Below are 24,089 nucleotides of genomic sequence, written 5' to 3' on the forward strand. Positions count from 1 at the left end.
AAGGGCAAAAGGGAACTAGACAGAAACAGACACTGGCGCTGCTCCTTTTCTGTGACTAAGTAGAAACATCTGGGAAAAAACAAAATCTCATTCATATGCCTGTTATAAACTTCTGTCAAATAGTTTTTATTTCATAGTTTTTTTGTCTCTGAGTGTCTTTAAAGGGAAACTTTCAAAAAAATAATTTAAATTATGAAATGCTTTCGAATTGTTTAATTACGGACGCTAAATATATTAAGATTTATTATGCATTTATAGATGAAACAGTAATGGATGGTTGAAGATGATGAGTGAAATTCAAACAGGGTTTATTAAAGAACACAATTATACTCATAGTAGCGCAATAGTGTGGTAGAACACAATCAAGACCAGACAACTGAAGTGAGCTTGCAGAGAAACTGAAATACAGACCAAACAAATGATATGGGTAACACATGAGCTGATTAAATTAATTACCATAAAACTAAAGAGTAGCTGGAAAACTGATCAAAGGAAAACATGTGACTGAAGATTACCAATAGAAGTCCATGAAGACCAAAGTAATAGTCCATGATGAAAATAAACTGTGACATAGATATTGTTTTTTGGATTAGATGTGGGTTTACCAATGGTGATTTGAATGTGAAAAACAAAGAAACACTCTATAATACACACATATTAATTTCAACAGTTATTCATTCACACAGAACATTTGATACAGAATAAAACTGTTATGTAGGTTTACTAATTACTCAAACAAGCAAAGTACAGTAGTACAGGCAACTATATCAATGTCCACCTTTCACTATTGAAGAACATACCAAAAACACAAACATCACTTGAATGCTGACTTATATATAGTTTAAGTATGAAGCTTATGAAAGAAGAACAAACTACTACATTTTGAAACCACACTTAAAGATCAATAAATGCTGACAGAACATTCAAACATGTTGAAAGATTTAACAGTATGAGTCTTTTTAAAGATGTTAATATCAGATTGAAGTTTCTTCCTCTGTTACGGTGTACTGACCTTCAGCAGATGAAACTGTGAAATACACAAATTATTGCTTCCATGAATGACCATTATCTGTTGAAAATACTGATCTATATAATATAAAGAGACAAACAGTAATGGCATGTCTATTAGTGAGGGAATATGTGAAGCGAGTGAGAGAGAGAGAGAGAGAGAGAGAGAGAGAGAAAGAGAGAGATCAGACATAAGTTTTACCTCTCACTCTGTAACATTTGAAAAGCAGCACGGCTGTCGCTAGCAGACACAGAGAAGCTAGCAGAAAAAGGAGGATGTTGAATACAGAAATCAGACCTTTATGTGACACTGAAAAACAGAAACACAACACATTATTAAGCAAAATTACGGAGCTCTGAAGGGCTTTCTCAAAGTTTCTCAAGCAACCCCAAATTTTGTGAGTGATTATAAAAGCTCTGAAATATTTTCCCTCTCATCTTCATTCCCTTTCAGAGCTCCATATTAAAGGGATAGTTTTTTTTTCTCATTTATTTTCTGCCAAAATATACCCTCATGTTGTTCAGACCTGTATAAATTTCTTTCTCATGTGTAACACAAAAGATATTTTGAAGATTTTTTTTCACAAAAACATTTTATATATATATATATATATTTATTTATTTTTCAAATAGCTTTTTTTTAATGTTCCACAGGAGGAAAGAAAGGGGAAAAAACGTTTTGACCATATATGAGCACAATCATATTCATTCCTTTCAGCTTAATAAAAAAAAAAATAATAATAATAAATCAATCATGAAATGTCAGATTTTGACAGGAAAGTGGCTAACGTTTCATCTGACTTCATTCTTATGCTATAGCTAAAGCACTCATTTCATTGAATTATGTTGTTTAAGGTGTTGATTTCACTGTATTTCAGTATATTTTGCATGTGATTTGATAGTTATTTTTTCCTTCATGCGAGTTACATGAAAAAATGAACAACAACGTCAATAACTGGTTGTGCTCTAGCAGAATAAGAGCCAGAGACTCATATATAATAATGGTGTGGCATGTCTCATCAGATGCTCATGAATAAAATCAAATCATCTCACAGTTATAGACGCCAGTGACTGTGATCCAGCTGTGGGGTGACTGTTCTCTCTCTCTTTTACAGTAGTAGAAACCCTCATTTGACTTTGAGACAGCACTGATGCTGAACTCTCCTGTCGTCTTATTCTGGACCAGTGATCCGTCTTTATAGAAATCAGTGCTGAGGTTCGAGGAATTTGTGGATCGATGTAAACAGTGTAGAGTCAAAGCCTCTCCTTCAATCACAGGATCAACAGAACTCACCAGAATCACAGCACCATCTACAAACACAGTAAATAAATCAACAGATGTTAGTGATGATACAGGCTGGTTAAATTATTATTAAGATCTGGATGACAAAATGTTCACTACCCTTAATCTGAGAAATTGATAATTTTACACAGCAAGAATGCTTTATGAAATATGATGCACTGATCAAAAATTATATTTATGTTACAAAAGGTTTACATTTCAAATAAATGTTCTTTAAACTTTCTATTCACCAAAGAAGAAAAAAAACTATCAGGTTTTCCACAGAAATCTGAAGCAGCACAACTGTTTTCAAGACTGACAATAATCATAAATGTTTCTTGAGCAGCAAATCAGCACATTAGAATAATTTCTGAAGGATCACTGAAGACTGGAGTAATAATGCTGAAAATTCAGCTTTGATCACATGAATAAATGACACTTTATTAAATATTCACACAGAAAAGACTTATTTCAAAGTGCTATAATATTTGACTGTTTTACCATATCTTTTATCAAATAAATGCAGCCTTGGTAAACAAACATCTTTCCAAAACATTCAGATATTTTTAGTTCCCTTTCGAGAGAACTCACACTGCGTCGTCATGGAGGCGCTTTGGGAATGCCTCTGCGTTATTGCGTCTGAAGCATGCGTGTCAAATCCATCAATGGCGAAGCAGAATGTCACGGGTGGGCTGACATAGGGAAGCAGGAAGCATAAAAGTGCAAACGGAATAGCCAGCTTTAACTTATGTGCCTCAGCAAGTGCTCTGTGTTCATCTGTCTGTCTTATTTAGTGTTGTCTGTCTATATAAGCACACTTATAAATACATTATAACGGCAAGCAAGCAGTCACTTAGACCATGTGTTCCACCCTGTCCATGCTTCCTTACGGGCAGGGATACACATGATCTATGCGTTGTTTGTTTGGAAGCGTGGCATATTCGCGCAGCTCTCAAGGGAGCTGACTGCGAGCATTTCAAAAGACTACCGCTATGCATGCTCTGCTCCCGCCTGTTGCTTTTTGAGGAGGGTGATCAGGCTCATGTTCCTTGCAGCTCTGGTCCTGCATTTGCATTTGGAAAGAAGTCCTGACACCATTTGTGTCAGATTCTGAGAGTAGACCATTCCGCGAGGAAACGGACCACACCTCTTATTACGATGCCCGTTTCTCTTTGGTTGCCCTCAGGAAGCCATTCTGCCAACCCCGCCACCTTTGGTGTTTCGGGGCACAGCAGATTCCAACGAGTTTATGTCTCAGACACAAAACGCAAAAGTTATGTGTCTGAGACGGTCCCTTAAAATTCCCTGAAAGGGGTTTCCAAAGCAGCCGGTTCTTTCGCTTCCTGCCAAACCACTTCAGGGCGCCAACTTGACTTCTCGTACAACAACAGAGGCCAGTCTCGAGAGACTTGTTCCCTTAGTAAACTTTCTGGCAGTGTGGAAACTTCTGCCAAATGTTTTTCAATAGGTCCTACAGACAGTAGAATGGGGCTACAGAATACAGATTGGTTCTCCTCTGCCTTGGTTCAATGGGGTTCTTCCCAAAGTGGTGGACCCCAAGCAGGCTCTGGTGATGGAACAAGAAATAAAAACTCTTTTGGGCAAGGAGGCCATAGAACGAGTTCCTCTATTATTCACAGAGTCTGGTTTCTACATCCAGCACTTCATTGTTCCCAAAAGGGATGGGGTTGCGTCTTATTTTAGATCTGCATGAGTTAAATCGCTTGGTCAAGACGTGCAAGTTCAAAATGCTGACTTTAAAGCAAATTGTGACTCAAATCAGATGTGAGGACTGGTTTGTCACGATACATCTAAAAGACATATACTTCCATGTCTCATTCTTCCACAACACAGGAAGTTCCTGAGGTTCTCTTTTAGGGGCGAAGCGTATCATTATCGAGTTCTTCCTTTCAGTCTAGCTTTATCACCCCGCACATTTACGAAATGTGTGGATACAGCCCTAGCACCTCTGCAACTTCAGGGCATTCATATCCTCAATTATATAGACTATTGGCTAATATTAACTCGTTCGCAACAGTTGGTGGTTCGGTATCGAGATGTCATCCTCACACATATGAAAGAACTGGGGTTAAGATTAAATTCAGAATCAGAATGGGCTTTTATTACCAGGTATGGAATACAATTCCTTGCACATACAAGGAATTTGTTTTAGTGTCATAAGCTACCAGTTCACAGAGACAACAACGACACACAGACAATAAAAATAAGAAGAGAATAAAAAAATACACATGTAAATATAAATAAACAAAAAAATAATAATAATTGAAACATACATGATTGTATGTACAGTTGTGTAATATATGATAGAATGGGATAGAACAGAAGGCGATACAAGAATGGAGGTGGTAGCAAATAAATATTAGGTTATTGCACATTGTTATTGAATAATGGGGGAGGGGGGACATTTAACTGTTCATAAGTTGGATTGCCTGGGGGAACAAACTGTTCTTGTGCCTGCCTGTCCTAGTAATTGGGGCTCTGTAGCACCGGCCAGATGGCAAAAGTTCAAAAAGGGGATGACTTGGATGTAAGGGATCCAGAGTGATTTTCTGAGCCCTTTTCCTCACTCTGGAAGTATACAGTTCATGGGTGGGCAGGGGGGCACTTAAAAGTGGACTTATTATTCCAAGAAGAGTGTTCTTTCTCCAGCACAGAGAACCACTTTTCTAGGTGTTGTTTGGGATTCGATGGCGATGCACTTGATTCTCACCAGTGTAAACAAGATAAAGCTAAGCCAGTCACTCACTGTGAAACAGTTTCAGAGACTGTTGGGTTTGATGGCAGCTGTGTCCAACGTGATTTTGTTTAGCCTGCTGTACATGAGACCATTGCAGTGGTGGCTCAAAATCAAAGGGATTTCCCCGAGGGGAACCAAGTACCGCATGATCAAGGTCACATGCAGATGTATCTGCGCCTTGTCAATGTGGAAAAAAACCTTGCTTCTTTTCCTATGTTATCCTATGTTGGGAGCCACCTGTCGTTGCAAGACATTAATGACAGACCCTTCTCCATGGGCTGGAGAGCGGTCCTGGAGGGACCTTGAGAGACTCAAGGTCTGTGGAGGGGCCATCATCTTCCTTGGCACATAAATTGCCTCGAGATGATGGTTGTCTTTCTAGCATTTCCTTCCAGATCTAAGGGGCCATCATGTGCTTATCTGGACAAACAACACATCGGTGGTCTCTTATATAAACCACCAGGGGTGTCTGCGGTCGCAGATACACCCCTGCTTGTAGCCCCATTCTGGCTGGCCTGAGTATGGTTTTCAGAAGGTTTATCTGTGGCTCCTTCCCTCAGAGAAATTTCTGACCCTCAAAACTGTTTTTCTTCTAGCCATTATGTCTCTTAAGACAGTTTGAGACCTTCAGGCCCTCTTGGTATCCCCTATGTGCCTTTAGTTTGTTCCAGGAATGGTCAAATCATTTTTATACCCCAGACCGTGTTATGTGTCTTAGGTGCGCACTAATGTGCCACAGCCTATAATCTTCCAGGCTTTCTGTCCTCCTCTATTTCAGGATCAAGACTAGGAGAAGCCGTTGAGGAAATCTGATCAGTTATTTGTTTTGGATCTCCTAATAGAGGTTCTCCAGTGTCCAAGCAAACTCTCAGCAAGTGTATAGTTGAGGCTATTTCAGAATCAGAAATAGCTTTATTGCCAAGTGTGTTCACACACACAAGGAATTTGTCTTGGTGTTAGGAGCTTCCGGTACAGAAAGTACAAACAGTGCAAACATACATAAAGTTAAGGTAATAAAACACTAATATTAAAGAGAATATACAATAAATTATAAATACAGTAGTAATAAAAATATACAGAAAAAGGAAAAATGTCCAGACAAAATTGTGAATGTGCATATGTGCTAAATACCGAAGAAGGTTTGTTGAGTTGTATACAAATGTCCAGTACTGAGGTGTGTTATGTGTTGTTCAGGTGGGATATGGCCTGGGGGTAAAAAAACTGTTCTTGTGTCTGGCTGTTTTGGTACACAGTGCTCTGTTGCGTCGGCCAGAGGGCAACAGTTCAAAGAGAGAGTGGGCTGGGTGTGAGGGGTCCAGAGTGACTTTCTTAGCCCTTTTGCTCACTCTGGAGGTGTAAAGTTCTTGGAGGCTAGGCAGAGGGGCACCGATAATCCTCTAAGCAGTCTTGACTGTCCGTTGTAGTGTCTTAATGTCTGATTTGGTAGCTGAACCAAACCATCTATAATCATCTATAAACAGTTATAGATGAACACAGGACAGACTCAATGATGGTAGAGTAAAACTCTTTCAGCAGCTCCTGTGGTAGGTTGAACTTCCTCAGCTGGCAGAGGAAATACAGCCTCTGCTGGGCATTTTCCACAATAGAGTCAATAAAATTGTCCCACTTTAGGTCCTGAGAGATGTTGGTACCCAGGAATCTGAATGACTCTACTGCAGTCAGAGTGCTGTTCATGATGGTGAGTGGGGGGAGTGCAGGGGGTTTCTCCTGAAGTCTACGACAATCTCCACTGTTTTGAGCATGTTGAGCTCCAGGTTGTTAAGACTGCACCAGACAGCCAGCTGCTCAACCTCCTGTCTGTAAGCAGACTCGTCTCTGTCCTGGATGAGCCCAATGACTGTTGTGTCATCTGCAAACTTCAGGAGCTTGACAGAGGGGTTCTTTGAAGTGCAGTCGTTCGTGTAGAGGAAGAAGAGCAGTGGGCAGAGAACACATCCCTGAGGGGCACCAGTGCTGATTGTGATAGTCCTGGATGTGAGTTTGCCAAGCCTCACTAGCTGCTGCCAGTCGGTCAGGAAACTGGTGATCCACTGACAAATGGAGGTGGGCACAGAGAGCTGTGTCAGTTTGTCTGAGAGAAGGTCAGGCATGATGGTACTGATGCCGAACTGAAGTCCACAAAAAAGATCCTTGCATAATTCCTAGTTTTGTCGAGGTGTTGCAGGATGTAATGCAGTCCCATGTTGACTGCATCATCCACAGACTTTGTTTTTTAGACAAACTGAAGAGGATCCAGCAAGGGACCAGTGATGTCCTTCAGGTAAGCCAGGACCAGTCACTCAAATGACTTCATGACCACAGACGTGAGAGCGACAGGACTGTAGTCGTTAAGTCCAGTGATTTTGGGCTTTTTGGGGACGGGAAATATGGTGACGGATTTGAAGCAGCAGGGAACTTCACACAGCTCTAGTGATCTGTTGAAGATCTGTGTAAAGACGGGGGACAGTTGGTCAGCACAGTCTTTTAAACAAGCAGGTGAAACAGAATCTGGGCCTGAAGCTTTCATAAATTTCTGCTTCCTGAAGACCTGGTTGTCATCCTCTACACAGACCTTAAGCGCAGGTTGAGTGGTGGGGGAGGGAGGGAAGTTGCCGGGGGGGTAGGTGAGTGTGTGAAGTGCAGATCAGAGCTGGTGTTGGGTGTCAGTCTGGCCTTTTCAAATCGACACTAAAACACATTGAGATCGTCAGCCAGTTGTTGATTCTCCACAGACTGTGGGGGTGGTGTCTTGTACATGGTGATGTTCCACAGACCAGTCCATACTGACGCCAGGTTGTTTGTTGAAAGTTCTTTTCTCAACTTCTCAGAGTAGTTATTTTTAGCCACTCTGATCTCCTTTGTTAGTCTGTCCCTGGCCTGGTTTTACAAGATTTTATCCCCACTTATGTAAGCGTCATTTTTGGTGTGACAAAGCTGTTTGAGTTTCCCTGTGAACTACGGTTTATCATTATTGAATGATAAGAATGTCCTGGTGGGGATGCTTATGAGATGCTGATTTCACTTGATTATGAGGACTCTGGTCAGCCCTCTACTTTGGCTGTCAGAGCACATTCTACTAGGAGGATGGTGGCCTCTAAGGTTTTACTCTCTGGGGTTTCCCTTTAAGATGTATGTGAGGCAGCAGGATGGTCCTCACCCCTCACTTTTGTGAGACAGGTACTTGTAAGTATGGTGGTTTGGGCATATCATTCTCAAAGCATCTCTATGACAATGTAGCTCGAAAGGGAACATCTCAGGTTATGTCTGCAACCTCAGTTCCCTGAGAATAGAAAAAGAATCTGCTTCTCCCTGCCTTACTTCCCGACTCCATGTGAGTGACTTGCTTCATCCTATCAGAAGCTAAAGCTGGCTATTCCAGATGTGCTTTTATGCTTCCTAGTCCCTATGTCCCCCTGCCTGTGATGTTCTGATTCGCCATTGATGGATTTGACATATGTGCTTCATACGCAATCATGCAGAGGCATTCCCAAAGCATCTTATTGAGGATGCAGCATCTCATTCCCTTTTCAGGGAACCAGGCTTACAGACATAACCCAAGTCGTTAGTCTAATACATCATCACATTACTGAGTTCTGAAATATACTACTTTTAAAATCTCGAACAGATGGTTATTTATTATGTTTTATAGTTTTAAGCGTGATTGGACTCACCATGTACAGTGATGTTTCGAGGATGACGTTTCTCTCCAGATTCAGACTGACACCAGTACACTCCAGTGTCAGATGTGCTGAGAGAGTCAATTACACACACAGATCCTGTTCGTTTTAAACAAGTTTCTGTATAGTTGTCTGTGTATTTTCTCACTGTCCATCCAGCAGAGTCACTCTGATCCTCACAGTTTAGAGAGAGAGATTCTGATGAGAAGTGTTGACTTCTGCTGGGATTGAGGACCAGAGACACTGAAGCAGAAACTCCTGAAAAGAAGAGAATATTATTCAAAATTGACAGCAGAGAGACGTGGAAAATATGAAAATATGGATGAGCACAAACATAAATCCTCACCAGTGACCCACAGTGGTTGTGTGCTGCTGTTGCCTGTGTAATAGGCCACTCGTCCTCTCTCTGCTCTGCACATATAAACTCCTGTGTGCTGTAGAGCAGCAGGGCCGAGAGTGTAAGATCCTCCAGCTCCTCTGCTGCTGTCTGACAGATAGTTATGATCTCTGAACCAGCTGAATGTCCAGCCAGTAGAGGAGCCTGAAACCTCACAGATCAGAGTCGCTGATTCTCCTTCAGTCAGCCATGGCCGTGGAGACACTCGCACTGCGGCCTGAGCTTCAGCTGAACAAAACATCATGCGTTACAGAGCCGTAGAGAAACTGACGGAGAAGCGGATCAAAAACAAACTCACCTGAAACAGTCAGTGTAACAGCATCACTTCGCTGAGTGCTTTGAGTGTTTATCTGTCCTGAACAGGTGTAATTACCACTGTGAAAGTCATCAACACTGCTGATATTCAACACTTGTGTTGAGATTTTGTTGCTGGTTCCATTTATTTCCCATCTGTATGTCCACTCAGTGTCTCCTCCCCACATTATATCACACCTGAGAGTAACTTTTTCTCCTTTAAAAACATTTTTATCTGGTCGTACCGTCACAACAGGTTTAGGACTCTCTGTACAAAGACAGATTATTGCATTTAGAGATTTAGAAATTCTGTAGATATCGTCTCTGATCTGTATGTTGAATCACATATTACATTCACTCTCACCTGTAACATTTACCCACAGTGCATCACTGTAGTTTCTGTAATAGACTGGGTCTCCACGTCCAGCTCTACACCAATACTGGCCTCCATCAGACACTGAATCAATCTTCAGTCTGTAGGAGTTTGTATCTGTCTTCTCTGGCTCATGGTTCAATGTGTGTTTGTACCAGTAAAAATCCCAGTATCCAGTGGACGGATCCATGTGACAAGTCAAAGTCATTGTGTTTCCTGTTAGTGCAGCTCCTGCAGGATCTGCTCTAAGGTCTGGCTTCAGCTTTAGACCTGCAGGAGAACAAGAACAGAGTCAGATCCTTAAGAGTCAGATCTCACCTGTGTTAGACAAATCTAGGGTTGCAACTAGCAATTATTTTGCTAATTGATTCGTTGGCAGATTATTTTTTCCAACTTTATATTGTGTCGCTAATACCCGTGTACTTACATAGTAACTAGATGTGTACGTAGAATGTAACCACAGTGTAAGTACATATTGGTACATAGTATCTACAGCTGTAATATTTCTGTAACTACACATGTAGTAACCTCCAGAATGGTATGTGTAAGTACAAATGTGTAACAGGACATTGGTAACAACAGTTTTTTCACTTCACTAAGTACTTGTGTAACAGTAATTATATAACTACATTTTGTAACAACAATATGTATAAGAGTAATTGGAACAATTTGATCCAGGGGTGGAGATGGGTAGGTTTAGGGGTGGAAATGGGATCCAGTGGGTGGAAACAGGTAGGTTTAGGGATATGTAAATTGGGAGGAGTTGGATCTTGAGTTGGATCACTGTAATAACAGTGTACTTACATGGTAACTCCTCAGGAACTGTCCACTTAATATAAAGTGCAACATTCTGGACACCAACCACAATTTATATGTAAAGCCTAACTTACTGGCCACTGCTGTGTAACATCAGAGTAATTACATGGTAAATCCATAGGAATTGTTTACTTAATATAAACTGTAACACTTTCTTTACCAAAAAGTGCTGTTAGTCCTGTTACATATTTGTACTTGCACATACCATTCAGTTGGTTATTACATATATGTAATTACACAAACATTAGAGCTGTAGATTATATGTACTAATGTGTACTTACACTATGGTTACATACTATGTACACATCTAGTTACTATGTAAGTACACATGTTTAGGGACACAAAGTGGGAGCGATTATTTTTTATTAATTGGATTTTTTTTTTTAAATCACAATTTTCTCTTCTTTTTTCTTCTTTTTCTTTTCTTTCAAGCCTTTCATAACAGCTTGCATTCTTGCTGTTATTGTTTACTTTTTGACTGTAATTGGGTACCTGAAAAAAAAAAATTCTATTTTTTTCTGCCTTTCTTTCATAGATATCAACAATTATATTATAACATTAGAAATGGCCTACTACTTTTACCAAAGAGCTTACACATATTGGAGGACTAACCAATAAAGAAACCTAAAAAATTATTTTGGTAATCTCCAGACTCTTGGAGATTGATGGAATGTTTAGCCTTTCATTGTCTTGCTTTCTGTGTTTCCTGGTTTCCATGTTTTGATCCTGGACTTTTTTCTTGTTTTTGATAGTTTGCTGCCTGCCCAGACCATCGCCTGTTTATCTGTTTATCTAGATTACTCATTTGTCTTGTCTCTACTGTTGTTGTTTGCTGATATGTTTACCCTGCCTGCTTTGACTACGCTCTCTGAAATAAAGCTTGCACGTGGATCTCCACTTTGTCGTCACGACTCCTCCCTTGTTAAACACACACGTTCACTTTGATCACAGTCATGTCTTACTGTCGTTTCTTTATCCTGTAAAAGGGAGCAATGAAGCTTCTGAGATTTATGTTCAGACAATTACACACTGCTGTCCCTTTACAGTCCTTATTTTCATAAAATACTTGCATTACATGTTGACTTTTAAGCTTGAATTTAGCATTCAACATCAGGCCCATATTCACAAAACATTTCATCTTACCACTAAGAGTTTTTCTAAATAGCTGTAAAAGTTTTTAGCTAAGAGTTTTCTCTTAAGACCTATTCACAAAGCTGCTGAGACAAATTTGTATTTAAGAATAGAGAGAAGTCTTAAACTAAGAGTAAGGGCGGGGTTGACATCGTTGCTATGGATGATGTCAGCATGCTCACTAACTATGCACACCATGATGGGCTAATAGTGTCTGTCAGAGATTTTTTCATAGAAATATTGTAGAGCACAATATTATGTTGCCATATTCAAACAAAGATTTAAAAAGAAAATTTTTTAATTGCCATATGCAAATAAAGATTTTAAAATGCAGGCTAAGTGCAAGCTAAGTGTCACTAATAAAAGAAGTATATGTTCATCTTATTGTCAGGCTCTTACTGTCACAGTGCACACAGCAGGGAGGATCAAGGAACACGGAGACGAGGACATAACTCAAATAATAGACTTTACTGGAGACAGGACAAGACATGGCAAGGCAAGGCAAGGCAGACATCAAACACCCGGGAGTAACGAGTAGACCTGACAAAAGCTAACTTAACAGACAGGACTATAAATACACTGGATAATCAGACAATTAAACAAACACGGCTAGAACAGAATAAACTACTAATCACAAGACAAGGACAGGAAACAAACCAAATATGGGCATGAAACACTGGGAGCACGTGGAAACACAACACACACGCAACAGAGGTCTGACACTTACATGTAAACTTCTCATAAACAGTTAGTGAATATGCATATGAAGAGCCTTTTAATTAATAGAGTAGAATAATCATGGCTTATATTAAGACATGCAAACATAAAAGAAAACCAAAGTGGACTCAAGAACAGCTGTTACTTTTTGTCTAACTTGTTAATGAAAACAAGGATATAATCAAAGGAAAATATGGAGTTGGAATAACCTCCAAAACCAAAGGCGATATGTTTTTAAAAGCTCATTATGTATTACGTCAAATGTTTCTAAAATGTTTCTGTCCCGAGGCAGATTGCTGGCAACATTCATTTTAGGATAGTTTGTGGTGTAGTCTTATAGTGACTTAGGAGTCCTCTTCACTGCTCCTAAAGTTTCACAGATTTAGTAGCTAGCTTTAGTGCTAAAACACTTTGTGAAATACTCTTAGAGCAAAAATTTAGGAGTCCTAAATTCAGGACTGACATGCCCATTATTTGTAAGATTTTCTCCTAAATTGGTGAGTTATGAGCTACTTTTAGCCTTAAGATATTTTGAGAATACAGGCCCAGATATTTAAGCAAAATTAAAGCTTTTATGCTTATATTAATAGTCTCCCTCTCCTCTGTGTTCTGACTAATTCTGTAAAGATTTTAACTTAAAGCAGACTGTCAAGATATGTCTTTATGCAAAAATGAAAATGCTCATTTAAGATCTAAGATGGCGCCGCAGATGGCAAGTACAGTGCTTTGCTCTTCAGTGTTTGTACTGTTTTTGTTTGTTTTTTCGTATATTTGTTCCTCAAACACAATCAGTTTTACCAGGGATGACCTGCCGAACGTTTGGCAGAACACACCACAAAATCTTTTATTGGATTTTGATTATTTGGATGTTTTGCTGGAAATTGTTGTTGGCGGAGCTGTAGCTCTGGTCAAACGCTTCAGGATGCGTAGAGGGGAGGAAGCGAGCTGGATCGCTTGCAAAGCTTCGTCTGCACGGATTTAGAATGGCGTTGCCTAGCATCCATCTAGTGAATCTCCACTCTCTACCCAACTAAACGGACAAACTCCTTCTACTCTCCCCGGACAAACAAGGATTTTTCTAACTCTGCTGCTCTGTGTTTCACGGAAACCTGGCTGAATGGCGAAATACCGGACAACATGCTACATCTGGCTAACTTCCAGCTGATCAGAGCAGATCGCGACGCAGAATCAACGGGGAAATCACACGGCGGGACATGCTTTTACATCAATGAGAGGTGGTGTACAAATATAACTGTGTTAACCTGTTAACCTTCACCCCCATTTGGGGCCTCGCAGGTGAAAATAACCTACCTAAATTAAAATGGTAACAGTTTGTGACAAAGTGTGCTTACACAAACAAATTAGGTATCTTTGGAAAGAAGACACTCTGGGCTTTACTATCCATCATCCAGAGTTGATAATGCTCAAAAAGAAAAATGTTATAGGCACTGACGTGCCTTGAAAAATATTTTTCCACACTGAATGTTTTTTTATTTCATATACAAATACATGAAATAAGTCCTGGAGCAATCCAGAAAAGTAATGGATCGAAAGCCACATGTCTCATGAGTTCATATTTCAAATTTGAAGAAGATACCATGAAAAATGAGATTCCTGCAAAATTCTTTCTGAAACTATTTATAGTCCCCCCACCCCCCTGTTTGAGGAAAAATAACCACCAAATGGATTGCAGAATTATACAAGCTATTTTAGTCATTATACATGTTCCTGCATAGTTTTTCAATTATAAAATAATAGACAGATTTATTTGAGCACTAAAAAATACAAAAATAATAATTTGAGTAATAAAAAGGAAAAAAAATAGAAAAAGAATGCTTTGTATATAGTATGTATACTGAAGTATTCTGATTGCCAGACATGAAGTGATATTGCCAGACATGGTCATAGAGTCAGTAATCGCACGCTGATGTGCTTCCATTCAGATGATAATCATACAGATGGGCCATATAATCAATAATAGCTGATCAATGAATCACAATGATAGCCGTCATAGAGTCGGTAATAAACACGCTGATGTCCGTCCATACAGATTATAATCATGCAGACACGGCCACATTCCCCACACAATACACACACACACATAAAAAATGTAGAAGAAAAAAAAAAAAAAACTGTTGAAAAACTGTTTTTTTATGGATAAAGCAGATCGCTAAGTTACGCCCGTACAAGTTACAGCGCCATAGCCCGCGTCAGAGCTGGCAGGAGGGAGCGCCAAATTCAAATAATCTATATTCTGCTTTTCTGAGACTTTTTTTTCCGTGGACGGTCTCATTCTGTTTGTAAAACTGTATGCTACAACACAGTGTTGTTTTTTTACTACCAAGACGTTGTTTTTGAGCGTAATTTATTCCATAACGGATGCGAACAATAACTCTCCCGAAGAAATGAAACGTAAACAAAGGAATATTAATCCTTATTACAACGTTATTGTTTCGCTGGACTAAAAGTGCTCGCTGGATGTTGTTCTGTGGACCCTTACCTCTCTAACTAAACTGGGATTTCAGCAGTGGACGCGTTTGTGGCTCGTTATTACAATGATAAAGGTACGTACTGCTTTTACTCTGCGTGTTTGGATGTGTACTGCTTACACAAATGTAGCAAATACATTCCTTATAAGCTTTCCATCGAAAAACAGCGATCTGTCGTCGATGCTTGAGGCTTAGACCCTCAGAATGATATATAGTTTGTCAAGATTAACTTTGTCCCGTTTAATTTATTCTATTAGAAAACAATGACACATGCAAACAAAGAGCGTTCAGTGCGACGTCGCTCTGGTGAACGTTAACAGGTTAAAGAAGATGTGCTGTTCATATCTAGAAATGCTCTTCATTAACTGCAAGCCGTTCTATTCGCAGTGGGAGTTCTGCTCGTTCATTCTCATGAGAGTCTACATTCCTCCGCAAGCGCACGTGAGCTCAGCTTTACAGAAACTCGCTGATCTGATCACAGACACAGAACAAAAACACCCAGACTCTGTTTTAATCATTCTCGGGGGCTTTAATAAAGCAAATCTCTCCCGCAAACTGCCAAAATACAGACAGCACATCACATGTCCCACCAGAGACACTAATATACTGGATCACTGTTACACAGCAATAAAGGATGCATATCACTCTATCCCACGAGCAGTATATACATATACCGACCTACAGGCAGAAACTTAAATCTGCAAAACCTGTATTAAGAACTATTAAAAGATGGACTAATGAAACAGAGTGGGATTTACAAGCCCGTTTCACTCTCACTGATTGGTCTGTTTTTGAAGCTCGTGCCACCGATCTGGATGAGCTCACAGAGACTGTAACATTTTATATCAGTTTCTATGAGGATATGTGCATTCCTACCAAGACTTAACTTACTACAATGACAAGCCATGGTTCACTGCAAAACTTAGATAGCTCCATCGGGCCAAAGAAGATGCTTACAGAAAGGGGGATATAGTATTGTGTAAATAGGCCAAATACACACTGGAAAAGGAGATCAGAGTGGCAAAGAGGAATTATTCTGGCAAGCTAAGGAACAAATTATCTTCCAGTGATTCTGCTTCAATGTGGAAAAGTATGAAAAATATCACCAGTTACAAGACACCATCCCCCAGCACTTTGGAGAATCAACAACTGGCAGATGACCTGAACAAGTTCTACTGTAGGTTTGAAAAGACACCCACACCCGCCCTGAACACCTCTCCACACAACCATTCACACCTCCAGCAAGCCCCTCTCCCCCACACCTACAATTCAGATCAGTGAAGATGACGTGTGCAAGGTCTTCAGAAAGAACAAATGAAGGAAAGCACCAGGCCCAGACTGTGTGTCACCATCCTGCCTAAAAATCTGTGCTGACTAGCTGGCCCCCATCTTCACACAGATCTTCAACAGATCACTGGAGCTGTGCGAAGTGCCCTCATGCTTCAAACGCTCCACCATCATCCCTGTCCCAAAGAAACCCCAAATTACTGGACTTAATGACTACAGATCTGTGGCTCTAACGTCTGTGGCCATGAAATCATTTGAAAGACTGGTTTTGGGTTATCAGAAGGACATCACTGGTCCCTTACTGGATCCCCTGCAGTTTGCCTACAGAGCAAGCAGGTCTGTGGATGATGCAGTCAACATGGGACTGCAATTCGTCCTGAAGCATCTGGACAGACCAGGGACTTATGTGAGAATCCTGTTTGTGGACTTCAGCTCCGCTTTTAAGACCATCATCACGGAAACCCTTCAGAATAAATGGTCCCAGCTCTCCGTCCCGACCTCTGTCTGTCAGTGGATCAACAGCTTCCTGACAGACAGACAGCAGTTAGTAAAGCTTGGTAAATTCACATCCAGCACTCGTACCATCAGCACTGGAACTCCTCAGGGCTGCGTACTCTCCCCATTGCTCTTCTCCCTCTACACCAACGACTGCACCCCTAAAGACCCCTCTGTTGAGCTCCTGAAGTTTGCGGACGACACCACACTGATCGGCCTCATCCAGGACAGTGACGAGTCTGCTTACAGACAGGAGGACTGCTGTCTGGTGCAGTCTTAACAACCTGGAGTGTAACACGCTCAAAACTGTGGAGATGATCATGGACTTCAGGAGAAACCCCCCTGCTCTCCCCCCACTCACCATCATGAACAGCACTGTGACTGCAGTGGAGTCATTCAGATTCCTGGGCACCACCATCTCCCAGGACCTGAAGTGGGATATTCACATAGACTCCATTGTCAGAAAGGCCCAACAGAGGTTGTACTTTCTTCGCCAGCTGAGGTAGTTCAACCTGCCACAGGAGCTACTGAAACAGTTCTACTCCGCCATCACTGAATCCATCCTCTGCACTTCAATAACTGTCTGGTTCAGCTCAGCTATTAAATCTGACCTCAGAAGACTATGGAGGGTAGTCCGTACCTCTGAGTGAATCATTGGTACAACCCTCCCTACTCTCCAAGAGCTGTACTTATCCGGAGTGAGCAAGGGCTGGTAAAATCACTCTGGACCCCTCACATCCAGCACACTCCCTCTTTGAACTGTTACCGTCTGGTCGACGCTACAGAGCTCTGAGCACCAGAACGACCAGACACAGGAACAGTTTCTTCCCTCAGGCAATCAATCTCATGAACACTCTACAATAAACGTGGAACACACAACTATAATACATTATCAATTCACCACACTCACTTATTTTATTTTTATTTTCTCATTTCTAATTTGCACATACTTGACCTGTACATAAATAGCTGTCTATATTATATATTGCGTTTTTGCTGCTTTGTACATTGCCTATTTGGATATTTGGATATTATTCTTCTATTATCTGTGTCCTGTCCTGTTGTTGTTTTTCTGTTGCACTGTGGAGCTTCTGTCACTACAACAAATTCCCTGTATGTGTAAACATACTTGGTCAATAAAGCTCATTCTGATTCTGATTTATTCATAGGGTGGGGGAGGTGAAAGGTGGTTTGGCCAGTTTACCATGCGACACAAACGACCCCCTCTCATTAACAATTGTGAGGTTAGTTCTTGCAATTTCAAGGGTTGTGAAAGTCGTAGGGGGTTGGGGGACCCCAAACTATGAATGCACCTAAATGAAAATTCTTGGCCGAAGCCGAACAAAATAAAAAAAAGGCAGAACACTGTTTTTCACACTTTTTTCCCCATGTATTTTGCCATTTTTCACCATTGCATCAATTAAACACCCATTGCTTTTTATTGATTTGTCTTGCTTTTCAAATAAAAAAATCAATTACACAATAATTGAAAAATATTTACTTAACACTGAACATTTTTTAACATTATACCAACAAAGGACAATTAAACCTAAAATTAAGAAGTTATATATACACGCTACTGTCACAAACTCGTTGCGAACGACACCCGAGCCCGAGCCCATGCAGGTGGGCGTGACCCATCTCACGTCCCAGATCACTTCTGTATTTTCTTTAATATATTGATCTCTGTTACCACTAAATCTAGATATGTCTCTGTCAGAGAGAGATGCATTAATGAGAACACTAGTGAACTATTTATATAGGCAATATCTCTATCACCAAGTATTTCAGTCACCACAGGTTTGGGTCTCTCTGTCTTAATACACACATGAGTAAATATTGAAACAGCATCACAGCAGAGTCCTGCACGTGGGCGGGTACTCTACGGGTGACCTGCTATATTTGATGTAAAGGATAGAATAATATTTACGGGTGCGGTGCTGGTGCGGGTCAGATGTGCGGTAGGCACGGGTTGACTGTGGGTCCAATAGCTATTTAGACTCAAGACAGCTGCATTTAAATGGCCCTGTCCTTATTTGTGTTCACACTCTGTCTGAAGTACTTCATCCGATTGACAGCTATAGTGATTATATTAAAGGGAGCACACTTTGCCCACTTTATGTATTTAATATATTCACAATTTGAGTTTGAATCACTTTTTTCATTCTACTAAAAAATAGGACCAGCGGCCAGGTAAACACTGCTGAGTTTTAGAAGAGACAACTGGTCTACATACTGTAATGCAATTTGGCAGAGGATGCAGATTTTGTTTTTTTACCGTACTGTAATGGTAGCAATTTGCAATATTGGTGCAACAATATGCATTAACTCATGCCTAATGGACAGATAATCACAATTTAATGTATGACTCATCGAGAACTGAACCATTTACAGTATTACTGATTAATGCCTCAGCTATGAGTGAACATTGCATATGATTAATATTTTAAGTAAACAATAAATTGTTAATTAAATGTGTCATATTGTATGATTTACCTAATAACATTATATTAACTAATAACGTAAGTTTGTATGTTAATAACTGCAGTGGTCAAAGCAATGCACTTCAACTTCCAGTTGTCTGCTTTTAATTTATCATTAGCTAATGATTTGCAAAGGTATCATTATGTTATGACTTTACCTGTTGAGGCACATGACTGTTAATTAATTGTTTAGTAAATATGCCACTGTGGCTATGGTTTTTGAATTATTTTTAAATCAGCTAGCGGTCCTGTGCCTCATCAAATAAAGTCATAACATAATGGTACCTTTGCAAATTATTAGCTGATGATTAATTAAAGCAACCAACTGGATGTTGAAGTGCACAGCTTTGACCATTGTGGTAATTAACACATTAATTTAAACTGTTAGTTAATTCTTTATGTTATTAAGGAATTAATACATGAAGAATCATTTAATAAATTGACAGTATACTGCATTGTATTGCATACTAACTTCATATTGAAATTCTCTGATATTTGAATGTCTCATTTACTTATGTAATTAATGAACATTGCATATGATTAATATATTTAAGTAAACAATAAATTGTTAATTTACTAATTTAATTACATACCTAACCGACACCTTAACTTTCAGTTGGTCATTACCAGTGTTAATTTCGTCGACGAAGACTAAAAATATTCGTCAACGAACCTTATTTCTGTGACTAAGACGAGACGTTGACGAGCTAAAACTAATATCTGATGATAAAAACTATGATGAAATGTATGCTGCGTCTTCGTTAACAAGACGAGACGGGACTAAAATATTATTTGAAGACTACTGGACATTCAAAATATATCCTATAAGCTAAGTTAACTGTCTTGTCTTTCAAAATGTGCGTCTCTGTCATTAGATAAGGGGCGTAGGCATATCTAGTCTCAGCATGACAGCCGCAGTGGATTGATAGGTAACCAAAACGCGAACTAGCAATCTGAAACAATGGCATCAGCACCCGAAGGTTTAGGGACTGGGTGACCAGATGTCCTGTTTTTTCCCGGGAGTCACAATTCATTGTTGATTAACTTGAAGTTAGTGAAGGTGGGATAGGCGGAATCACGCTGATAAAAGTGCTCTCTCTCGCACATTGCTCCACTTCTTCAGTACTCATACAGCGTGCGATCAGTTCTCCATTCTCAGCGCTCAAATACACACACAGCAGTCCAAATGTCTATCGTGTAGGTGTCAGAGTATCTCACGTAAATATAGTCGATTATGGCTTAAGTGAGCATAAACAGGTGGGTAAAAACTGAATGTGTTAGTATTACATGCATACCTTCCATCTTAAATAGACAGCATTCCTAATTATCTGTGTCATCAATGTTAACCAACAAAAGATGTTAAATAAATGTACACTTGTTAAGTAAACCTACTGTTGTCACGGTATATTAATCTACTGCCTCCTTCATGTCTCGTGTATCATTGTCTGTGTCTGTGTATTGTGTGCGAGTGGGCGTGTCCCTCGCTCCGTGATCAGCGCGCCAGCTGATCTCAATTCCCGCACCAGCTGCTGCCAATTCACTCAGCTATAAAGCCTCACTAATACTTCTCTCCCTTGTCAGATCGTTGAATGTTCCTGGATGTGTTGGATGTGCCCCAGTCAGTGTTTCTTCGTGTACCTTTGTCTTCCTGTTCGTGTTCGAGTGTGTCAGAAGTCTTCGTCCCACCCGGATCATCACCTGCACTGGATTCATCCCCGACACTCTTCACCAGCACGCTGTTCATCTGGTCCCTGTGCCACCATCCCATCCGAGAGACTGTTGTCTGTATTGTGCTGTGTTATCTGACTATTAAATATATACTCACCTGCATCTTTGCTTCCGCCTCAGTTCCGTGACAGAACGATCTGACCAGAGAATGCAGCCTAGGACCTTCGCCAACGAACAGAGCAGGGTGGCGTTCGTGCTCACCCTTCTGACTGGGAGAGCAGCACTATGGGGAACGGCGGTGTGGGAGAACCAGGATCCATGCTGTACCTCGTTTCAGACACTCTCCGCCGAGATGAAAAGAGTTTTTGACCGCGCGGCCGCGGGAAAGGAGGCGGCCCGGATCCTCGTGGATCTTAGACAAGGGGAGAGATCGGTAGCGGATTACTCCATCGAGTTCCGGACCTTGGCGGCAGAGTGTCAGTGGAACGAGGAGGCGCAGTGGGATATGTTCCTGCATGGGCTGGCTGACCGCGTCCAGAGGGAGATTTATATTCTGGATTTACCCACCACCCTGAATGGACTGATCGAACTGGCTCTTCGGGTGGACTCCCGACTCTCGCGAGTTGAACGGCGGAGCTTACCTACTCGATTTACGGAGGAAACGCCGACACTCAGAGCCAGTGACAGGGACGCGGTCAGCCCCGTCTACGATCCCGAGCCCATGCAGGTCGGGCGAGCTCGGCTGTCTTGGGAGGAGAAGGAGAGGCGGAGGTCCCAGGGCCTTTGCCTTTACTGTGTGCTTGTCCGTCTGTTTCTGTTTCCACCTTGCAGGAGGAGGCAGGGGATTTGTCTAACGTGCCCACGGAGTATCTAGACCTGAAGGAGGTGTTCAGTAAGTCTCGTGCTGCTTCTCTCCCTCCACATCGTCCCTATGACTGTGCCATAGAGTTATTGCCAGGTACGTCTCCGCCTAAGGGCAAATTATATTCACTTTCTGTTCCAGAGAGAGAGGTTATGGAGAAATATATTTCTGATTCTCTAGCAGCGGGGTTCATCCGGCCCTCCTCTTCTCCCGCGGGGGCGGGGTTCTTTTTTGTGGGGAAGAAGGACGGATCACTGCGACCTTGCATTGACTACCGAGGGTTGAACAGCATCACGGTAAAGAATACCTATCCTTTGCCGCTGATGTCTTCAGCTTTCGAGAGGTTGCAGGGAGCGTCGATCTTCACTAAATTGGACTTACGGAACGCTTATCATTTGGTCCGCATCAGGAGGGGGGACGAATGGAAGACTGCTTTTAACACCCCCAGGGGGCACTTTGAATACTTGGTCATGCCCTTCGGGCTGTCCAACTCCCCGGCAGTCTTCCAGGCACTCGTCAACGACGTGCTGCGAGATATGGTCGATCAATTCATATATGTTTACCTGGATGACATATTGATTTTTTCTTCTTCTCTCCAGGAGCACGTGCAGCACGTTCGACGAGTGCTTCAGAGGCTGTTAGAGAATGGGCTTTTTGTCAAGGCGGAGAAATGCGCTTTTCATGCACAGTCGGTTCCTTTCCTAGGGTACATTGTGTCGTCTGAGGGAGTGCGCATGGATCCTGACAAGGTTAAGGCTGTGGTGGATTGGCCAAGCCCAGACTCCCGCAAGGCCCTGCAGAGGTTTCTGGGGTTCGCCAATTTTTACCGGCGGTTTATTCGCAATTTCAGCCAACTAGCCTCTCCTCTGACCGCCTTGACCTCCCCCAGAACTACGTTCAGGTGGTCAAACGCAGCTGAGGCTGCGTTTGCCAAACTGAAGGACTGCTTTGTTTCAGCCCCCATCTTAATTACCCCTGATCCATCACGTCAGTTCGTGGTGGAGGTCGATGCGTCAGAGGTGGGGGTAGGTGCAGTGCTATCCCAGCGCTCTCCGGCAGACGACAGAATGCATCCATGCGCGTTTTTGTCCCACCGTTTGTCCCCTGCCGAGAGTAATTATGACATTGGTAACAGAGAGTTGTTGGCAGTCAAGCTAGCATTGGAAGAATGGCGCCACTGGTTGGAAGGGTCGGGGGTACCTTTCATCGTATGGACCGATCACAAGAATTTAGAATACATGAAAACTGCCAAAAGATTGAACTCTAGGCAGGCTCGGTGGGCACTTTTTTTCAGACGTTTTGACTTCACTCTCTCGTACCGCCCGGGCTCCAAGAACATCAAGCCCGATTCTTTATCACGCATTTTTGACCGTTCCGATCGCCCGTCTACTCCCGAGTGTATTTTTCCGGAGACCCTTATCATCTCCGCACTCACATGGGAGGTCGAATCGAAGGTCAAGACGGCCTTGCAAGGGGTAACACCTCCGGTCGGTTGCCCACCGAACCGGTTATTTGTGCCAGAGGGATTACGGTCCGACGTTATTCAGTGGGGTCATTGTTCCAGTGTGGCTTGTCATCCAGGAGTCAGTCGCACTACATCTTTAGTCAAGCAACGATTTTGGTGGCCAATTATGGCTCGCGATGTTCACAGTTTTGTTTTGGCTTGCTCAGTTTGTGCCACTGGTAAGACTTCCAATAGACCCCCAGATGGGCTCCTTCAACCGCTGCCGGTCCCTTCGAGACCCTGGTCCCATATCGCTCTAGATTTTGTCACCGCCCTCCCACCCTCTCAGGGTAACATGGTAGTTTTGACCGTGGTGGACCGATTCTCGAAGGCGGCCCACTTTATTCCCTTGCCCAAATTACCCTCAGCCAAGGAGACAGCGGTAACAGTCGTTGACCACGTCTTTCGGTTACATGGCCTCCCGACGGACGTGGTTTCCGACAGAGGTCCCCAATTTGTGTCCAAATTTTGGCGAGAGTTTTGTAAATTGCTGGGTGCTACTGTTAGTCTGTCCTCAGGGTTTCATCCCCAGAGCAATGGTCAAACTGAGAGAGCCAACCAGGATTTGGAGAGAACGTTGCGGTGTCTGGTCTCCAAAAATCCTTCCTCATGGAGCCAGCAACTGTCCATGGTGGAGTACGCCCACAATTCGTTGCCAGTGTCATCTACGGGCCTATCTCCGTTTGAAGGTAGTATAGGTTACCAGCCACCAATTTTTCCTAGTCTGGAATCCGAGGTCGCGGTCCCCTCCGCTCACGCCTTTGTCCAGAGGTGTCATCGCACTTGGACTAGAGCCCGCGAGACTCTACTCCAAGTGGGAGCGCGCACCAAGGCCAAGGCCGATCGCC

At 41.9% G+C, this 24,089-nt stretch overlaps 1 protein-coding gene across 2 annotated transcripts in view; it reads right to left on the reverse strand.

Annotated features, from left to right (window-relative positions):
• Positions 1-285: 285 nt before the first annotated feature.
• The window catches only part of LOC306868694 (Fc receptor-like protein 5), a 188,114-nt gene continuing 164,310 nt past the window's right edge, over positions 286-24,089 (reverse strand). For both annotated transcript variants that reach the window (XM_079414985.1, XM_079414984.1), the window contains 7 exons: positions 9,781-10,059; positions 9,421-9,684; positions 9,072-9,350; positions 8,720-8,983; positions 2,062-2,319; positions 1,211-1,318; positions 286-1,027 (listed from right to left, as the gene is read on the reverse strand). In XM_079414985.1, coding sequence (XP_079271111.1) covers positions 975-1,027; positions 1,211-1,318; positions 2,062-2,319; positions 8,720-8,983; positions 9,072-9,350; positions 9,421-9,684; positions 9,781-10,059 — 1,505 coding nt within the window. In that variant the 3' untranslated portion in view covers positions 286-974. The remainder of the gene's footprint in view (positions 1,028-1,210; positions 1,319-2,061; positions 2,320-8,719; positions 8,984-9,071; positions 9,351-9,420; positions 9,685-9,780; positions 10,060-24,089) is intronic.

Source organism: Barbus barbus, assembly GCF_936440315.1.
Source record: "Barbus barbus genome assembly, chromosome: 4".
In the NCBI taxonomy this organism is placed as follows: Eukaryota; Metazoa; Chordata; class Actinopteri; order Cypriniformes; family Cyprinidae; genus Barbus; species Barbus barbus.